Raw genomic sequence first — 22,005 nt, 5'->3', positions numbered from 1 at the left:
CCGCGGGCTGCCGACCCCTGTGCTAGCCTGATGGAAAAAAACAAATTTTCCAAAACATGACTCAAGTTATTGAAAACTGATGCTGCTTTTCTTTTAAACTTTAAACACGCATGTCTTTTTATTGGCTTTTAAAATCCTTTTGATTGGTCTACAGACCGAGCAGCACCTTTCAAAGAATCAAAGTCAAATTGAATAAAGGGAAACTTTGTACAACAGTTGAAACAATACTGTTAGAACACATGAAAACTAATTACTAAAATAACCTAAATAATTATGAATTAACATTGTATTGATAGTATACCTATTTTAGGGACGTAACGATTATTAATGGTATTTATGTTATTAACGGTATTAATGATAAACTTCTCTGCATAAAATTAAGTCATGAGCCCCAGTGTCGCCGGAGGGCGTAGTAAATGTCAAATAAATGCCGGAAGATCAACCCCTAAACATCCGATTTTCTTCACTAGCATTAGCTTATAACTACAGATCGACATATCTTTGTTTCCCGATCATGAGAGCGAAGAAAGTGAGTGTGAAAAACCGTGCTGAGAAAAAGAAGAAGATGATATTCATTGAATAAATAAATAATTAGTATCATGAACGACTGTGCAGCCGATTTTGCAAGACAGTTCGAGCTTAGAGATGTTAATTGGCAGCTACTGTACTACAAAAGATGCACATTTCACTGTCACTTATGATGTATTAACAGGGCTAATGCTAGCATATATGCACTCAAGGCAACATGTTTGTCACGACTTGGTCCTGGGGTTTTGTTTCTCCGGAAGGCAACGGAAAATTGGCGCGTGCGAGACGTGAATTTAAATACATGTTTATTATAATTAATCAAAAAAGGTGCAAACAAAAGGCACTCACAGCGGAAGTACAAAAACTTGGCTATGAAAACAAAACTTGCACAAAGGCAGAAACTATGAACAATGAAACAAAAACACTAACTGTGGCATTAATAAACAAAAACTTACTTGGCATGAGAAAAAGCATGAAAAAGAGCAGCATGGATCGTCAGCATGAGGGTGAACAGAGTGGCAGGAGTGTGAATGAGATGTCGCCAGAAAGACCAACAGAAAATGAAAAGCTTAAATAGTGACATGATCAGTGAAAACAGGTGCGTGACTCTAAACGTGAAACAGGTGCGGGACATGACGATGTGAACCAGGTGAAACTAATAGTTGCTATGCTGACAAATAAAAGTGCACAAAAAGTCCAAAAACAAAACCGAACATGACTAAAACAAAACATAATCACAGACATGACAGAGCCCCCCCTTACGGACAGATCCCAGATGTCCAAAACAAACAAAACAAGGCAGGATCGAGAGTCATGGGAGGGCGGGAGGGGGACTTGGCGGTGGGGCGCCAGACCAGGTGTCCCCGAATCCACCGGGGCAGAGTTAGATGCCGGCGACGCGTAGAGCGCCGCTGTACCAGACGAGGTGGACGACCTGGGAATGGCCACATCCGTGGCTGACTAGGAGGTGGATGCGTCGTCATCGTGGCAGGCGGCGAAGCTTGGCGTGGCGCGTCGGGCGGCGAAGCTTGGCGTGGCGCAGCTTGGCGTGGCCATGGTTGGTCTTGGTCTTGGCGTGGCGGGTCTTGGTCTTGGCGTGGCGGGTCTTGGTCTTGGCTTGGGTGGTCCTGGCATGGTTGGTCTTGGTCTTGGCATGGTTGGTCTTGGTCTTGGTCACTTGGAGGGTCTTGGTCTTGGCATGGTTGGTCTTGGTCTTGGTCACTTGGAGGGTCTTGGTCTTGGCATGGCGGTTCTTGGTCTTGGCGTGGGGCCGCCACGGGCGGAACTTGGCGGCGTGGGGCAGCCACGGGCGGCACTTGGCGGCGTGGGACAGCCACGGGCGTCACTTGGCGGCGTGGGACAGCCACGGGCGTCACTTTGCGGCGTGGGGCAGCCACGGGCGGCACTTGGTGGCGTGGGGAAGCCACGGGCGGCACTTGGCGGCGTGGGGCAGCCACGGGCGGCACTAAGCGTCGTGGGGCAGCCACGGGCGGCACTTGGCGTCGTGGGGCAGCCACGGGCGGCACTTGGCGTCGTGGAGCAGGTACCGGAGCTTAGCGTGGTGGAGGTACTGGAGCCTGCCGTGGAACTTGGCGTGGTGGAACTTGACGTGGTGCAGGTGGAGGTGGCCTAGCTGGGGGTTGCGGTTTAGCAGGTTGAAAGACTGGTGGTGGTGGCCGAACCGGAGGTTGTGGCTTAGCAGGCCGAAAGACTGGTGGTGGCGGCCGTGCTGGAGGCTGTGGCTTGGCAGGCCGAAGCTGAGCCCCCCCACCTGAAGAGTTCCCAGCCCTAGCCCCCCCCTCAAGGAGCGGATACCAGACGCGCTTCCCGCGGTTTGGAACCGTTTTTTGGGGTGGGTGGATTGAGGTCAGGAGGGGGGGCAGAATTCTCCCCTCTAAATTGTCCAAAATGTCCTTTTTTTTCTACCTGTGATTGAGTGGGTGAAAAAAAGGAAACATGTTGTGACGTGGGCGTGGCTTGAGTCTTGGGGGGCGAGGCATGAAATTTGGGTGGCTTGGCTTGACAGGATCTGATTTCTAAAAACATGTCCTGGTAATGTCTTATCATGTTTTTAGAGTCTTTGGTTGGAGGCGGATGATCAAAAGAAAAATAATTCAGAAAAAAAAATCCTGGTCTGTAATGTCATCAGGGCAAAGCTGGGCTGCCTGCTGCTTGCTTCCGCCCGGAGGGAGAGGAGCTTGCGGGAGTGACGTGTCCTCTCTGCTTGCGGAAGCCCTCCCTGACGTCCTTCGTCGGGAGCGGCGCTTCCGGGACTGCGGTGACGCAGCGCAGTCCTCGGACCAAATGTAGTCTCTGTACTCCACGGAGGAGTAGCGCAGCGTTTCCTCCTCCATGGCGCTGAGGACCTCCCACGCTGCCTTGTCCAAAACGTCCAACTTTCGGGCGGAGAAACTGTTATGCTGGCGACATACTGTCAAGACTTGGTCCTGGGGTTTTGTTTCTCCGGAAGGCAACGGAAAATTGGCGCGTGCGAGACGTGAATTTAAATACATGTTTATTATAATTAATCAAAAAAGGTCCAAACAAAAGGCGCTCACAGCGGAAGTACAAAAACTTGGCTATGAAAACAAAACTTGCACAAAGGCAGAAACTATGAACAATGAAACAAAAACACTAACTGTGGCATTAATAAACAAAAACTTACTTGGCATGAGAAAAAGCATGAAAAAGAGCAGCATGGATCGTCAGCATGAGGGTGAACAGAGTGGCAGGAGTGTGAATGAGATGTCGCCAGAAAGACCAACAGAAAATGAAAAGCATAAATAGTGACATGATCAGTGAAAACAGGTGCGTGACTCTAAACGTGAAACAGGTGCGTGGCATGACGATGTGAACCAGGTGAAACTAATGGTTGCTATGGTGACAAATAAAAGTGCACAAAAAGTCCAAAAACAAAACCGAACATCACTAAAACAAAACATAATCACAGACATGACAATGTTTTCTGTAGTTGGAAGTGGAATTCTTGTAGGCTGATATGTGAACATTTCTCCTGACAAACAGAATATATATTAATATAGCTGTTCTTTTTCCTAGTTTGTAAAGTGAACTTTGAAAAGTTTTGCGGCCGTGTTATGTCACAGTTTTCAGTGTGTATTTGAGAGCTAATGCTAATGTGAGAGTGGTCATGTGACTGCCAGGCTCTGTTCGACTGGGGAAATGGAGTTGATTGTCACTAGTGCTTACATTTGAAATGTAGCAATCAGAATGAAACTCAATGTAACCGGGTAAATGTAGCATTTCTTCTTCACAAAAATACTCATGACGGCACTAGTACCCGCCAGGGCAGTAGCAAAGAGTCCAGAAAGAGCAGAGGAAAATGGCTCTGTCTATATAACACATTGAATTGTACATTAACAGCTGGATTATCACTCACCACAGTTGTGTGGACTTTGCAGCCCTTACAGTAATACAGTATGTACAGTATGTAGACTTTTTACTGTGAGGTTACGCTTGATTACCATGACAATAAAGATTATTTTTCTTTTTTAGATTCATGTTTCTTGTAATTAAAATTCATAACTCCATAATTATGTTTTTACGAGTTAGTTTTATGCCATCGGTGTGGATTTAAAGGCCTACTGAAACCCACTACTACCGACCACGCAGTCTGATAGTTTATATATCAATGATGAAATCTTAACATTGCAAAACATGCCAATACGGCCGGGTTAACTTATAAAGTGCAATTTTAAATTTCCCGCTAAACTTCCGGTTGAAAACTCCTTTGGAGGATGACGTATGCGCGTGACTTAGCCAGTGAAACAGAGGTATGGCTCCCCCATTGAAGCAAATACGAAATAGCTCTGTTTTCATCTCATTATTCCACAGTATTCTGGACATCTGTGTTGGTGAATCTGTTGCAATTTGTTCATTGCATTATGGAGAAAGAAGCTGAGCAAGCAAAGAAGAAAGTTGTCGGTACGAAGCGGAGTATTTTGCGAGGGAAGTCAGCAACACAACACAGCCGGCGTTTCATTGTTTACATTCCCGAAAGATGCAGTCAAGATCAAGATCAAATTTCATTTCAGTAGGCCTTTAACTCCTACTAAATTAACTCCATTTGGTATCAATATAGAAAAATCTGGTGATCAGTCCATGGTGTTGTCCCTTTGACTCTAAGACAGTCAGCTGTGATTCGGTCTGGCTGTTGTGACCTTAAAAAGGATAAGTGCTGTAGAAAATGTGTGCATAAATGTATGGATTGATGATCTTCTGACCACCGCACAAAGAGGACATGGGTCTCATTCAATGGTTCAATTAGATAACTCGCTGAACTTGCCTTTTTTCTCTCACCAGGTGGTCCTGACCAACCAGATCACCACTCATATTGGACACCAAGGTGAATACTCATCTGGAAAGGGGGTTTGCATAGGTGTCGTAGTCACTAAGGCCCTGTCCACACGGGAACGTTTTGCCGTCAAGTTGAAAAAGAAACACGTCCAACGGATCAACAGCAAATCCGTCCAGACGGAAAGGGGTAAATGGGTGGAAACAATGTAGTACAATGCCTAGCCATTATTGGTGCTGTAAGCAGACAGAGCGTCCAGAAACACCAAAACTACAGAAGGAGAAAAACTTCTCCACACAAAAATAATAATAAGACGAACATAGTGGACAGAAAGGGGGAAAAAAGAGACTTTTATGGACAGATAAGGAGGAAGCCACAGACTTCCTTTGTGTGCCAAGTGCCATCCCTAAAGCCCATGTCATATTACAAACATGCTGGGCATTGAATAGCGAAGTTATGACAGATGACAATTCTTCATCCACTAAAACTCGCCTCATTCTCCTCCTTCCCTGGAATCTCCTCACACCGACCTCTTGGACTGGTCAACCGACACAGAAATGTGTTTTGGGTAGGTTTGATCTTGACAAGCTATCTGCTGTATGTTATGTTACATCAGAGCTAGGATAGATAGGATAGGCTTTTATTTATCCCACACTGGGGAAATTACGTTGTTGCAGTGCAGGTTTTTTACACACAGTAAAAGGTAGCGCTCCTTCTTGCACTGTGGATGTAACCGTCTAATGCTGAAGGAGCTACTCAGGCTTCCACAGTGCCGTGCATGGGATGAGAGGGATTGGACATTATGGATGTCAACTTGGTCAGCATTCTTCTGTCAGCCACCTCCTCAATGCTGTCTAGTGGGAAGCCTAGGACAGAGTCAGCTCTCTTAATCAGTTTATTGAGTCTGTTCTTGTCTTTAACCGTGCTTGACCCACCCCAGCGAACGACAACATAGAACACAGCAGAAGCCACCACAGTGTCGTAAAAGGTGCGCAGCAGTTATCCGCGCACCCAAAAGGACCTCAGTCTCCTCAAGACGTTTAGGCGACTTTGACCCTTCTTGTACATAACGTTTAAATTGCGAGTCCATTCCAGTTTATTGTTGAGGTGAACGCCCAGGTATTTAAATGAGTCCACCATTTTTATATCTGATCTCTGGATGTTCACTGGTGTGGGTGGTCGAGCTGACCGCCGGAAGTCTATCACAAGCTTTTACTGGTGTTCAAGTGCAGGTGATTACGTGCACACCAGTCAACGAAGCCTGAGATGACTTCTCGGTATTCCTGCTGGCTGCCCTCAGACACACATCCCACCACTGCGGAGTCTTCTGAGAACCTCTGCAAATGGCAGCAGTTGGAGTCATGCCTGAAGTCTGAGGTATAGAGCATGAACAGGTAAGGTGAGAGCATTGTCACTTGGGAAGCCCCTGTGCTGCAAACTACCGCATCGTAAAAACAGTCACGTAGCCTCACGTACTGCGGACTGTCAATGAGGTAATTAATGATCCATGCAGCCAGGTGATGGCATCATCCACCTCGATGCCTGGACAGGAAGCAAACTGCAAGGGGTCCATTGCTGACACTGTCTGCATGCGAAGGTGGTTGAGGATTATTCGCTCCATGGTCTTCATGAGGTGGAAGGGCAACCAGTGTAGTAGCATGGGGTAACGTGCAATGTGTTAAGTTACGATGCATAATGTTTGCGATGGTGTGTTGTTCATATGCGCCTTCAGACACTTGCTGAGCGCATTTACCCGGAATCTCAATGCGGCTTTCACGCCAAGCGCTCTACAGTGGACATGATACTCTCCCTACGCCAACTTCAAGACAAATGCAGGGAACAACAGAAGCCCCTGTACATATCCTTCATAAGCCTGGCCAAGGCGGTCGACCTGGTTAGCAGAGAAGGGCTCTTCAGCATTCTACCCAAGATTGGATGTCCTCCAAAGCTCCATAGTCTAATTAGATCTTTTCATGACGACATGAAGGCAACCATCCAGTATGAAGGTATGTCCAACCCATTTGACATTAAGAGCTGAGTTGAGCAAGGTTGCGTCCTTGCTCCTACCCTTTTCGGCATCTTCTTTGCCCTGCTCATCAAACATGCTTTTGGGACTGCAAAAGAGGGGGTGTATCTACGTACCAGATCTGACGGCCAACTTTTCAACCTAGCCTGTCTTTAAAGCAAGGACCAAAGTGCGTGAGACAATCATCCAGGATATGCTCTTTGCTGATGATGCCGCAATCATTTCGCACACTTATGGACAGATTCTCCCAGGCCTGCAAAGACTTCGGGCTTACCACAAGCCTAAAAAAGACCAACAGGCTGAGTCAGGAAGTGCACACCCCACCAACCATCACAATCGATGAGTACCAACTCGAAGTCGTAAACCAATTCACATACCTGGGATCCACCATCAGTGATGAGATTTGCATGAGATCAACAAACGTATCGGCAAAGCTGCCACAACCCTAGGGCGCCTCACGACCCGCGTCTGGGAGAACCGGAAGCTGACAACTCCTACCAAGATGGCAGTGTACAACGCCTGCATTGTCAGCACTCTTCTCAACGGCAGCGAAACATGGACAACATACTCCAAACAGGAGCGCAAACTGAACACCTTCCACATGCGCTGCCTTCGACGCATCCTCTGCATCCATTGGAGTGACGAGGTGACAAATGCCCAGGTCCTCGAACGCGCTGGTCTACCTACCATGTTCACATTGCTCTGACTAGCCAGGCTGCGTTGGCTCGGCCACATGCGCCGTATGGAGGATGGACATATCCCAAAGGACATCCTGTATGGCGAACTTGCCTCTGGCAAGAGACCTGTTGGCCGACCCAAACTGCGCTTCAAAGATGCAATCGGGACATGAAAGCCCTGGACATAAACACTGAAAGCTGGGAAGATGCAGCGGCTGACCGCAGCAATTGGCGCAGTGTTCTTCACAAACAGCTGAAGACTGGCGAGGAAAAGATCCATGCCACAGCCTATGAAAAGAGAGCCAAGCGGAAGACAAGCACTCTTTAATGATGTCACTTTGCACATTAGGGAAATCCTTCCGTTGGCTTTTTTTATGTCAACCTTACCATCTGTGTATACAAAGGTCTCTCCGTGTGTCCACTATGCTCATCTTCTTATTATTTTTGTTTCAAGACAACACCTTAGTTTTGGTGTTTCCTGTGCTCTGTCTGTGTCTGGTTACATTGCCACTTGTTGCGAGGCATTGCATTACATCATTTTACCCAGCGACGCATTTCCGAATGGACGTGACTTGTTGTTGATATGACACCGTGCAGACGCATTAGTTTTTTTCAACTGCAGCAAAACTAAACACAACTGTTCCTGTGTGGACAGGACATAAGGGGACAGAGATTACATACAGTATATTACCATTTTAACATTTCAATTCTTTAATTCAAAGGCCATGTGAATTCCTTTGTCTTTTTTAAGATTCTCGTCCTGCTGCTGAGAAGGACGGTGGCTTTGTGACGACAGCTTTAGGAAACACGTGGAGTCACAGCATCAACACCCGTTTTATTGTGCAGTATATGGCTGGATGCCAGAGACAGGTGGGAGACACATTGCAGGTTATAAATTATTGTGCCGTCGTTATGCGTACTTGATTCCATGAAATGGTCTTCAGTTATTGTGTTGTTTCTTATACCATTAGTATTTTGGCTGTGACTCTCTAGCCATGAAACCAGGAGTGGTAAAAAAATATCGATATGGCTTAATATTGCAATACTTTTTATAATGATATAATATTTATTCAATATAATTAGTGGTTGTGAAAATATAAACTTTATGGACTGTTAAACCACTGATAGTACTATATGCTCTTATGGTTTTTTGTTTACAAAATGCATCTTTGAACAAGTTACGGACAATCCCTTTATGAATGATTGAATGAATTAATGATTTATATTTATATCTCGCTCTTAATGGCAAAAGAGCCACTAAGTCCAATCGGTCAAGGAGTCCATGGTCAATGAGTGTTCACAAAAGTTGGGGCCAATCTAAGAAAAAAGAAACGATGAAGAAGGAGACGCATGAGTTGGTCCATCCATCGATGAGGGTAATTTTATCAAGAGGATGTGTAAATAATTAAATGAGCATTATAAATATTAATATCTGAGGCTGGGCAGCACGGCAGGGTAGTGGTTAACGCCCAGGGCTCGTGCCTCACAGAGAGAAAGTCCTATGTTCAATTCTCGGGCTTGAGGCCTTTCTGTGTGGAGTTAACATGTTTTCCCCGTGACTGCGTGGGGTCTCCCTGGGTACTCCGGCTTCCTTTTATCCCCAAATACATGTACCCGGGGATAGGTTGATTGGCAACACTAAATTGGCTGTAGTGTGTGAATGTGAGTGCGAATGTTGTCTATCTGTGTTGACCCTGCGACGGTCCAGGGTGTATCCTGCCTTCCGCCCAAGTGCAGCTGGGATAGGCTCCAGCCCCTTCGCGAGCCCGAAAGTGACAAGTGGTAGAAAATGGATGGATAGAATATCTTAGGCTAGCTCCTCCTTTCTAAGAATTCAACATTTGTACAAATATATAGCTATTAAAGACCGCATAAACGTGGGGTTACACATTTGGAGCCACTTTTCTTTCAGCCTTGTACGAGTGATTAGACTCCAAATCAGATAGCAACCCGAAGTCCGCAGATGCAGCTGCATATAAATATAAATGGATTTTACTTGTATAGTTGTTTTTTTCTACATTTAAAACACTTCCTTGTGGTCTCCATAACACGTAATGGTGGTTCTTTCATCAAAATGCTGCATATAGATTATGCTTTACAGACCATCTTCAAGCCACTTTCTGATTGTCTCTTCTCGATGCGCCGTTTTGTGGGCGTTGTTATTTTTGCGCCTTCACTTTGACAGCGTCTTCTCCCCGTCACCCTACTTGTCTTACAAGTCTCCCGCGTCAAGCCTGTCACTTTTAGCCCCCTCTGCCCTCCTGGAGTGCCTTAGCTTCCTTCTAGGCTGGTCGATGGTCTACTCTGCTTTTACGATCAAGGCCATTTTAAAGTTAAAGTACCAATGATTGTCACACACACACTAGGTGTGGTGAAATGTGTCCTCTGCATTTGACCCATCCCCTTGATCAACCCCTGGGAGGTGAGGGGAGCAGTGGGCAGCAGCGGTGCCGCGCCCGGGAATCATTTTTGGTGATTTAACCCCCAATTCCAACCCTTGATGCTGAGTGCCAAGCAGGGAGGTAATGGGTCCCATTTTTATAGTCTTTGGTATGACTCGGCCGGGGTTTAGGCGTGAAAAGGAGGAGTGTGCTTGGTCAACTGGGAAGGCTACAGGCCGAGGAGCATCCTTGAGTGTCCAAGTCCCTCATCATCGACCCCGTCCTGCTGTACAAGATTTATCGCTGTTTCCTGGACAGGCCAGGTAAGCCACCAGGAGGTGGGGCACTATTCACCCTAACGGTAGAGCATTTACCCTTTTTATGGTTTGCCCAATTGTTTTTGTTTCTTGTTTAGCCCCTGCCTTTTGCAATATGTTGTTATTTTTCATTTTTCATGGTGCGTGAACTCCCATTACCATTATCACCTTTACTTCTCCTGTTTGTTCCTGCCTCAGGAATAAAGGAGTCAAACATTTGTTATCTGGTTCCTGCTTATGCGTTTTTGGATCCAAGCACAAATAAAACGTAATATGTGCATTCAAAGTTAGCTTAAAAAAATAGTATCTCAAGTAAACAACATTTAGTCATGTTAAATATGTGCATGTGTGTCAATGATTCACTAAAACGAAGTTAAGAGGAAAATATACTCTTGCATCCAGCTTGCGTTATATTTTACGAGGTGCAGTAAAAATTTCATGAGACAGGTTTCTCAAATAGATTGGATGAGTTTCGCTGTTAGCCAATCAGCAAACCTGGAGAGCATAAAATAACAACCGCTCTTAAATGTTTTCTATGCGACACTTGGGGACTTGACCACTATATGTTACATCTTACCACATTTAAGTCTTCTTATGGCTTAATTTTATGTTGACATAATGTTCACAATTGTTTTGTCAATATTTCTGTAATTTCATCTTTCATTTATTTCCATCCACACAATTTTTTTTCAGGTAGCTAATTCTTTTCATAATTTTTCTTTTCAGCTTTTGGTTGCCAAGTCCCCCGTGGCTCCCTTTGCTGTGCTCAACTATGTAATCCAGAAGGAAGGAATCCATATAGTTGGTAAGTAAACATCTGTCTTCGGTGGGGAAAGATAACAATGTAAAGCAAGAAGTACTGTCATAATACTTGTAGGGTTCGGAGAAATCTAAAGACAATCAGGCACATACACAAGTTTAAACTGCACAGCTTCCTTGGCGTTTTGTGATATTAAACAGTGTTTAATGTACTGTGTTAACTAAAACTGTCTCTTCACTCTTCGAGGGATAATTTAAATACACCTGGAAAACTTGTATGGATTTTAATATCCTGTGTTCTAATGGGTCAAGGAAAAACAAATACTATATACTAGGGCTGCAACAACTAATCGATTAAATCGATTAAAATCGATTACCAAAATAGTTGGCGATTAATTTAGTCATCGATTCGTTGGAACTATGCTATGCGCATGCGCGGAGGCTTTTTTTTTTTTTTTTTTTTTTTAAATTTTTGGTTATTTTTTTGTTTTATAAACCTTTATTTATAAACTGCAACATTTACAAACAGCTGAGAAACAATAATCAAAATAAGTACAAAAACAGTACAAAACAGCGCCAGGGCGGCGCTGAGGCTACGTCTCATGAGGTGGCGTAAGCTAGCCAATGATGTGTCATGTGCAGCTCACGTGACGACGCCGTCTACTTTGCTGGAAACATTCGAAAAATGGCGCAGGAAAACACTACCGATAGTTTAGCGGAGAAACATCTTGAGGTTATTGCTTCAATGGAGAAAAGTGTACGACCTAAGTCGTCAAAAGTGTGGAAACACTTTACTTTAAAGACTTCAAAGAAGACCGTTTCCTGCAAAATGGCACGGAAGTACAACATTGCTTCAGGAGCACCTGAAGAAGAAAAATGTTGGAGACATGGATGAAGGGAAGAACTCACAGTACGTAACTTTTTAAGTCCATAGTGGCAACAAGCATTCATGAGTTCAGCTTTTTTGTGAGTAACGTTAACGTTATGCCTTTGTTGCAACGCGGGGCTGATAATGTGTCTCCGGCACATTTGACTCCGTTTTGAGAGAGAAAACGCACGGTTACCAATTTCGAAATAAACGGAACAACTGTTGTACCGAAATCTGTTACCCATCGGAATTTGTAACTCCAGGGGGCGATGTTCCCATGGCGTTTGTTTGATGGTTAAACGGCAAGCCCAAAGAGGAGGAGAAGAAGAACGCTTGCGTAAATGGCGTAAACTATCCTTAATGCTGAAACTATAATAATACTCATACTATATAATACTCATACTATAATGAAAGTAAGTCATTGATTTCCAGAATATGTGTAATTTATTAATGCTGAAATTCTGACAACTGACGTTTCAGCATTAAGGGTAGTTTACGCCATTTACGCAAGCGTTCTTCTTCTCCTCCTCCTTGGGCTTGCCGTTTAGCCATCAAACAAACGCCATGGGAACATCACCCTCTGGAGTTACAAATTCCGATGGGTAACAGATTTCGGCACAACAACGGACAGAAATATCTCAGGTTGGTTTCATAATGGATCAATGTAGCCGGGCCGATAAAGCTATATAAATCTATTTAGATTTGAGTGATGCTTTAGTATAACTAAACGTTATGAAGGTGCTGGAATATTTCATGCTATTATTTAGATGCAGCCTAAAATGAATCCTTTATTATTCACAACAGAAACGTGTACAAGATTCAGTTCTGATCTGATGAGTTACATTTCTGTGTTATTATTGGTGTATGCTGCACCCCCAATGTCCAGAACATGGTGCCAGTATGCTGGTTTTTTTCAATAAAATACTGGAAAGGATAGAAATGTAGTTTGTCTCTTTTATCCGATTATTAATCGATTAATCGAAGTAATAATCGACAGATTAATCGATTATCAAAATAATCGTTAGTTGCAGCCCTACTATATACTAATACTACAAATTTCACTCTTAATATACAATCATATTCGATAAAGAGCCGTTTGTGTTCCTGTTTGCACCTGGTCAAATTATACTTTTTCATGCACACAAAATTGTGGTAGGGGTTGATATTGTGTTATAGACAAGACATGTTTGGATCCACAATAATGCTGTTACAGTTACATAAAATACATTACACAGGGCTATCAAAAGCGTCTTATTGCAGTGAAACTTGCCAAGGGACATGTAACCAAATATTAACATTGCTGTATGTATACTTTTGACCCAGCAGATTTGGACACATTTTCAGTAGACCCATAATAAATTCATGAAATAACCAAACTTCATGAATGTTTTTTGTGACTAACAAGTATGTGCTCCAATCACTCTATCACAAAAAAAAAAGATTTGTAGAAAGCATTGGAAACTCAAGACAGCCATGACATTATGTTCTTTACAAGTGTATGTAAACTTTTGATCGACAAGTGTATGTAAACTTTTGATCGCGACTGTACGTCATCAACCTGATTTGTATGAACTACCCTGAACTCTGAAATTCAGTGGAAAAACAAACCACACACTTAGGCCATGTCCACATGAACACAGAGAGTTTCAAAAACGCATATTTGGGGTTAAAACAATCTCCATCCACACAAGTGTAGTTTCAAAACTGTCTATGTCTAAACGCATACACTTGCTGTCAAGCGCATTTTGTCCAATCAGAAGCCTGTAAAAAGCAGCCACAGCTGACTTGGTGGCATTACACCACTATTATTATTATGTTTATTTTGATATACTAGACATACAATGACATGTACATTATCTTCAAAACCAGCCTGAGCAATCGTATCCAAAACAGCTGAGTGTCACAAAGGCTATTTTGATGCGTCTTTTTTGTCAACGTTGAGTGAGAATGGAAGCCTTTCTGTGTGTTCAAACACACAGTAAATCCTCTTATAGTGTGTTTAAAGGCAGCAAGGCAGTGTTGTTGAGCTTTGAAAATGACAGCGCACAGCCATGACGTCATCAAAGGAATACAAGTCTCAGTTTGTGCCGTGTACACACATGCTCAGCGGAGCGTTTTGGAACTCTACACCTTGGCCAGCGTTTGCAAAAGTCTTCGTTTTTAAGGACAGAAGTATGCTTTGGGTGTGGATAAAAGGCCTAAACGCAGAGATAAGTATGCGTTTATTAAGTATCTGTGTTCGTGTGGACATGGCCTTATACAGGAAGCTATAGATCCAGGAACCACATATTCCAGGAACCAAAGGTTTCACTATATGGGGACGGCGTGGCGATGTTGGGATAGTGGCCGTGCCAGCAACCTTAGGGTTCCTGGTTCGATCCCCACCTTCTACCAACCTTGTCATGTCCTTGAGCAAGACACGTCACCCTTGCTCCTGATGGGTCGTGGTTAGGGCCTTGCATGGCAGCTCCCGCCATCAGTGTGTAGAATGGGTGAATGTGGAAATAGTGTCAAAGTGCTTTGAGTACCTTGAAGGTAGAAAAGCGCTGTACAAGTATAACCCATTTACCATTTACAAACTTTTGGTGTCTTTACAGCATCATTACGAGTTTGTGGTTAAAGTTAGTGACTTGCTATTTTTTCTGGTAAAACGACATGTTTAGATATTTTAAAAAAGCCTCTGATTGTCTCTGTGTGTCAAGTACAGTATACTCATGTTAAATTCTGTGCGTAAAGTGTGAAATACGAAACCACACCTTTTCCCCGGCGCATGCACTAACTTGCAACAATAGTGGAATAGAGTACATTTTTACACTCCAGAAAAAAGTTCAAGAAAGTTTGTGCATGCGTGTGTAAAACATACATTTTATTTACAATTTACTTCAACATGTTTTCTCTGGTCAGAAGTAGAATTCCTGCAAGCTTAAATGTGACCATTTCTACAGACACAGATGACAGCACATGATATAAATGTTCTTTTTACTACTCTAAAACTCAGTACGTTTCTATGTACGTAATAAATTTGTCAAATAATTCAGTTTCTTCTATTTTCACAGCTACATGTTAAAGTTCTAGTTTTCATGCTCTTATATCTGATGTGACTGTTGCCCATATGCTGTGTGCCTCTCGTACACTAGGGAGCGATTGTGGTCATTTCAGCTTGTTTAGCTATAAATCCATCCATTTTCTACCGCTTGTCCCTTTAGCTATGATAGATGTAAATAATGTTCAGTTCATTTATTTATTTCATTCATAAAAAATCAAACAAAGGAATAAAATAAAAATAAATCAATCAACATAACATTAAAGTAAAATATGAATGAAAAGGAGCAGAACAAATGTTTAAATGTATATCTGCCCCCTATTTTCACAAATACAACAATTGACTTTCAATGTTGGTGACTACAAAGCCATATTTTCATTTTACAAGATTTAAACCAAGAATGAATAAATAATTCTACAGTCATACCTTTTCATCGTCATGATTTTTTATTTTTTTTAACCGAAAGAGATTTACATTGTTCCTCTGATTGAAATACTTCTTTCCATTATCACTGTTCTAAATGTAGATTTATTAGAGATCTCAGTTCCTTTAAGATTATAATTACTTTCTCTTTATGTGTGCATGTGCTTTGTAAATGACTTTCAGGATATTATACTCTGCCAGTTCATGAAAATTGTATACATTTAACTGTTTGAATATTGGGTTTGTGGGTTCCTTGTATGCATTTTCAGTAATGATTCTTACGGCTCTTTTCTGCAGAAGGAAGATTGGATTTAAATATGTTTTACAGACACTACCCCACACTTCAATACAATATGTTAGATATGGAACAATCAGGGAGTTATACAAAATGTACATTCCTTCACTTTGTGTAAATTAGCAATAGTTTTAGATACTTTAGCCTTTCTATCATTTACTATATATGTGATTTACATGACAAATGTTCATCAATCAGTTTTTAAACACCAGCATAGGGAAAATTAGCGTTATATGTTTTATGTGAAAAACAAGAAGGTTCATAGGTAGCCTGAAGTAGATGAATGTGAAATTTCAGTTTTTTCTGTTTTAGAAAACGATGGTGAGGACATCTTGTATGAGGGCATGGATCCCAGCCTCCAGCCTATTAGGGTGAGAACTGAGCTCAACATAGATTCGAACTGACTCCATTGTACTAAACCAAAAGCGTAGTGGAAATTCTTGGAAGCTGTTTGACTCTTTAGTGTTTTGTCTAGATCATTTTGATTCTATATTCACCATAGAAAATAAAGGAAATCGAAGTATTCTGTTCCAAACATTATTTTTTGTCAACATACAACTTTTAAATTCAGGCTAATATTAGCCTCTTTGAACGGTACAACTAGTATTAAATGTAGACAAAACAAAAATACCGTAAGTGTTTATGGTTGTGAATCTCGTCTTACCTTTGCTGTTTCCTCTTAATAAACCTCCTTTTTGTGTTAGTCAATTCTTTATTGTTACGCTGAAATGATTTCCACCACAAACAATGACGCTTGATTAAAACTAACTTCCTGTGATGACATTGTCCTGTGGTTTCTTCTTTGTAAATTTTTTGTAAACCTATTGGCCAATTTTAAATTTGGAGGCCAAGTCTCAGCCCTATTGGCTTTTAGCTTTATATCAATCAATCAATCAATCAATGTTTATTTATATAGCCCTAAATCACAAGTGTCTCAAAGGGCTGCACAAGCCACAACGACATCCTCGGTTCAGATCCCACATCAGGGATTGGATCATTGTCATTTATAATGACAATATTGTGACAAAATGTCCTATTTGGTGTCAAACAGTTACTAACATATGTCAAGATATGTTACCAACATTTTATTTTGTTAACTTTATTGAATAAAAAGTGGATTTTATCAAATAAATTGTTTTTTTCCCCATGTGTGTATATAGGTAAGCCAAAAAAAAAAATCGATTAAAATCTGAATCGTTTATATTTTATTACGATTCTGGATTGATTCCATATTTTCAAGAATCGTTTGTTAAAAATAAATTTTTTAAATTACGTTTTTAATCCATCTCCATGCTTACTCTCTGTGCTTATACATCACATGTCAGCAGCAAAGAGGAGCTGACAGAGCCTTGCAATACAGGAGTGATTGAGGCGGGTACTCCTTGTTGAAGGGACAGTTGATTAAACTGGTGCCCTGCTTGAAATAGCTCCTCTGTGCCGCTGAATATGTGCATTGCTGACTAAAGGACGTCTTCTGCCTCTGTCTGTTCGCTAAAGTGTGTTGGATCAATGTTAATGTATATTTCAAGAAAGTTACATGGAAAATTTGCTTGGGGAAAATACAAAAAAACATTTTAAGTCTAATCAACCAAAAATTTCACGAACCCCACAGCAGTACCTAACAGATTCCCTGTTGAAGACCTCTGCCAAGATCACAGTGTGCAGCCAGCATATTTATAGATTCAACAAAATAATTTTGTACAATCTACAAAAGGGACCTGAGCTGCCTCTCCTTCCTGAGGAGGCTGAGGTCCTGCAGGAAGATGCTGAGGATGTTGTATGAGTCTGTGGTGGCCAGTGTAATCCTGATTGCCCTGACCTGCTAGGGCAGCAGGCTGAAGGTCACAGACTTAAACAGGCTCAACAAACTGATCCGCAAGGCCCACCACATCATTGGGGTGGAGCTGGACTCTCTGACGATAGTGTCAGAGAGAAGGATGCTGCCAAACTAGTGATGTGTATTTTTGGTCTTGTCATCCTCGTCCTGACAGACGGGTGACACGGCACTGCGGCTGGATCAAAAGAGACGTCGGAGACGCTTAACTGAAACGTTGCCTTATTACAAGCGAGCATCAGGCGCTCCTAACTTGGAGAAGCCAAACCATCAGATTTGTATTCCTACCTCCTGTCTCTGGGTGTGTGCTAAGTCAGGACAGCATACCCTGATCATAAAAGGAGATGTTTGTGTGTAAGTGTCTGGAAAGACAACAGACGCAGGTCGTAACTTAGATGCTGTCATTAAGCTAAACATGTAATCTCTTCTTACGGATAGGGCCATCGCCTTTGCATAGCAAGGCCCAATTTTATTGCTTTTTCTTTCGTGAGAACTAATCTAGGCTAATCCTACCATGAATTGATTAACGTGGACCACAACTTAAACAAGTTGAAAAACTTATTCGGGTGTTACCATTTAGCGGTCAATTGTACGGAATATGTACTGTACTGTGCAATCTACCAATAAAAGTTTCAATCAATCAATCAATCCAATCCACACACAAATGTCAGCACTAAAGGGCCCGATGTTGTTATGTGCCCAAACTGAAATTCTACTATTTACTTAAATCTGGTGGTTCGCTATCTCCAAGATGAATATAAACATTCATGATTCACCATATGCAAAACATAATATGAGTTAATTAATTCACTTCAGTAGCATCTTGGAAAATGTCCCTCACCCACTCCATGACATGCTGGTCAAACGCAAGAGCACTTTCAGTGCTGGACTTATCCCACCACGATGCAAAACTGAACACCACAGAAAGTAATTCTTTCCTCTTGCCATCAAACTTTACAATGCATTACTTTAAGAGTCTTGGATACTGGTCTATTAATCTGGACATACTTAATAAACCCCATAACCGTGCAATATTTCCACTAAATAAACATGTTTAAAAATGTGCAATACCTGCTTCACACAGCCAATCAGGTTATGTCACCATGTAGACATTGTCTATACCCTATGTGTCAAAGTCAAGGAATTAATTATCTATGGCCCCCGGGATGATATTTGATTAGTATTAGAACCGGCCCGCAGGCCACAGCCGCCTGCTGCTGTTTTGCACACACCAATACTCCATCAGTGTTGGCGCTAGGAATTTTCAAAATGGGGTCCCAGGGACCCCATCAAGTCATACAAATGGGGTCCCGCAATACATTTTCGGGGTCCTACTTTTTTGTAAGTGTTTTGAAAACAAATGATAAATGTATTCATTATCCTATTATATCTCATTTTCTATATTGTGTTTTGGAAAAAGGTTGTCATAAACGTTACTTAATGCATTAAAAATAATAATATAAAAGAAATCAAATTGTTATGCACATGTAAATGTATTCAGTTATAAACATTCATTCACTTTCTTCTTTCCTTCGTGGATCTAAACCTCTACTGCTTTCTATATTTTTATTGTAATATTTTCAGAATGTGTTAGTTCTCTTTTTGGTCAAAGTAAGACTAAGAAAAGAATCTGAAGTTGTCTTTATTTTCTAGTTTTAATGCCATGATTTTAATAGTCCGACCAGCGTGTGCACAGATTTTCCTCCATGCGGCCCCTGAGCTAAAATTAGTTTGACACCCCTGTCTCTATACTGTCTATCTAGTACATATCATAGTAGTCGTACTTGGTACTTTTTGTTAATTTTATTGCTATTTTTATGATATTGCTTATTTCATTCTCCCTTCTTTATTTCATAATTACTGTATGTATGAAGAGCAACGATAACACCTGAATTTCCCCCCAAGGGATTAATAAAGTGATTCTGATTCTGATATTACAGAGCTAATTAGAACGATATGGCATTTTGATTGCGGTCTTGAACTAGGTAAAAGTATGCTAAACAAACTAAGTTATAGGGGAGGCTAAGAGACCACACATTGGAACACGTAGAAATTAATTTTGGCGTAACTCGGGGGGTAAATTTTAAGACCAAAGCTGTTTAAAGTTTATATAAAATTCACAAAAGCCTAAAGCCAGAACTAATTGCACATGACAATAATGCATTTTGATGAAATATTTAAAAAAAACTGCAGAGAAAATACTAAACAAAAAAGTGGTTTGAAAAGAACACAGTATCCCTAAATTTGAGTTTTGTAACAGTAGAAAAACACTCAAGGGCAAATAGACAGAGTAGTAATTGAAAGAGTGAAGAAAAACAAATTTTTAAGGGACATAGTAGATGATAAAATAAGATCATGTTAAAAATATACAACATAAAGTGGCAAGACATATTAAGTAAAGCAAACATCTCTGCATATAATCTTGTGTTAACTGTTGATGTTTACAAAGCATGAAGAGTGACAGTACGGATCAACGCTGTGTGATAGCTCATTCAAACTCTTCCTTTTTTTCTCTTTAAGTAAAAAGACAAACTATTATGTATTAATATCTGCTGTTAAACACTAACTGTATTTGCTGTGTTGTGAGCTTATGATGTTTATTTTCAGATCAATTTGACTGAGAACAAACGTGTTATCTACAAAACCCAAAACCAGTGAAGTTGGCACTTTGTGTAAATCGTAAATAAAAACAAAATACAATGATTTGCAAATCCTTTTCAACCTATATTGAATTGAATGGACTGCAAAGACAAGATACTTAACGTTCACACTCGAAAACTTGTTTTTTGCATATATTAGGTCATTTGGAATTTGATGCCGGCAACGGCAACATGTTTCAGAAAAGCTGGCACAAGTGGCAAAAAGACTGATAAAGTTGAGGAATGCTCATCAAACACTTATTTGGAACACCCCACAGGTGAACAGGCTAATTGGGAACAGGTGTGTGCCATGATTGGGTATAAAAGCATCTTCCACAAAATGCTCAGTCATTCACAAACGAGGACGGGGCGACTGTCACCACTTTGTGAACAAATGTGTGAGCAAATTGTCAAACAGTTTAAGAACATTTCCCAACGAACTATTGCAAGGAATTTAGGGATTTCCCCATTTACGGTCTGTAATATCATCAAAAGGTTCAGAGAATTTGCAGAAATCACTGCACGTAAGCGATGATATTACGGACCTTGGATCTCTCAGGCGGTACTGCATCAAAAAGCGACATCAGTATGTAAAGGATATCACCTTCGCTCAGGAACACTTCAGAAAACCACTGTCAGTAACTACAGTTGGTCGCTACATCTGAAAGTGCAAGTTAAAACTCTACTATGCAAAGCGAATTCCATTCATCAACAACACCCAGAAACGCTGTCGGCTTTGATGGGCCCAAACTCATCTAAGATGGACTGATGCAAAGTGGAAAAGTGTTCTGTGGTCTGACGAGTCCACATTTCAAATTGTTTTTGGAAACTGTGGACGTCGTGTCCTCCGAAAAAACGAGGGAAATAACCATCCAGATTGTTATAGGCGCAAAGTTGAAAAGCCAGCATCTGTGATGGTATGGGGGTGTATTAGTGCCCAGGACATGGAAAACTTACACATCTGTGAGGGCACCATTAAGGCTGAAAGGTACATACAGGTTTAGGAGCAACATATATTGCCATCCAAGTAACGTTATCATGGACGCCCCTGCTTATTTCAGCAAGACAATGCCAAGCCACATGTTACAACAACGTGGCTTCGTAATAAAAGAGTGCAGGTACTAGACTGGTCTACCTGTAGTCCAGACCTGTCTCCAATTGAAAATGTGTGGCGCAATAAAAAGCCTAAAATACGACAATGGAGACCCCGGACTGTTGAACAACTGTACATCAAGCAAGAATGGGAAAGAATTCCACCTGAAAAGCTTCAAAAATTGGTCTCCTCAGTTCCCAAACGTTTACTCAGTGTTGTTAAAAGGAAAGGCCATGTAACACAGTGGTAAAAATGACCCTGTGCCAACTTTTTTGCAATGTGTTGCTGCTATTAAATTCTAAGTTAATGATTATTTGCAAAAAAAATTACGTTTCTCAGTTCGAACAATAAATATCTTGTCTTTGCAGTCTATTCAATTGAATATAAGTTGAAAATGATTGGCAAATCATTGTATTGTGTTTTTAATTATGAATTACACAATGTGCCAACTTCACTGGTTTTGGGTTTTGTAATTACACATGACAATAATACATTTTGCTCCGAAGAAAAATTTAAAAAAAACTGCAAAGGAAATTAATAAACAAAAAAGCTGATTGAAAAGAACCCATCATCTCTAAATTCAAGCAACTTGTGGTTTGGTAACAGTAGAAAAACTTCAAGGGCAAATAATAATAATAATAAAAAATAGACTGAGAAGTAATTGAAAGAGTGAAGAAAAAGGGAATATAGATGATAAAATAAGATCACATTAAAAATATCCAACAAAATGGCAAGACATATTAAATGAAGCAAACATCTCTGCATATAATCTTGTGTTAACTGTTGATGTTTACAAAGTATGAAGAGTGA

General features: G+C 41.3%; 1 protein-coding gene across 2 annotated transcripts in view; it reads left to right on the top strand.

Moving 5' to 3' along the window:
- The window catches only part of LOC133647780 (DNA repair protein RAD51 homolog 2-like), a 37,609-nt gene extending 21,202 nt beyond the window's left edge, over positions 1-16,407 (top strand). Inside the window, exons 7-10 of one of the 2 annotated variants that reach the window (XM_062043471.1) lie at positions 4,849-4,891; positions 8,295-8,413; positions 10,968-11,046; positions 15,942-16,407. In XM_062043471.1, coding sequence (XP_061899455.1) covers positions 4,849-4,891; positions 8,295-8,413; positions 10,968-11,046; positions 15,942-16,033 — 333 coding nt within the window. In that variant the 3' untranslated portion in view covers positions 16,034-16,407. Of the gene's footprint in view, positions 1-4,848; positions 4,892-8,294; positions 8,414-10,967; positions 11,055-15,941 lie in introns of those variants that run through there. The other variant, XM_062043472.1, reaches the window with a different exon arrangement.
- The last annotated feature ends 5,598 nt before the right edge of the window (positions 16,408-22,005 follow it).

Source organism: Entelurus aequoreus, linkage group LG04 (assembly GCF_033978785.1).
Source record: "Entelurus aequoreus isolate RoL-2023_Sb linkage group LG04, RoL_Eaeq_v1.1, whole genome shotgun sequence".
NCBI lineage: Eukaryota > Metazoa > Chordata > Actinopteri > Syngnathiformes > Syngnathidae > Entelurus > Entelurus aequoreus.
Note: the sequence above shows the minus strand (reverse complement) of the source record. Positions and strands in the feature narration are given on the sequence as shown.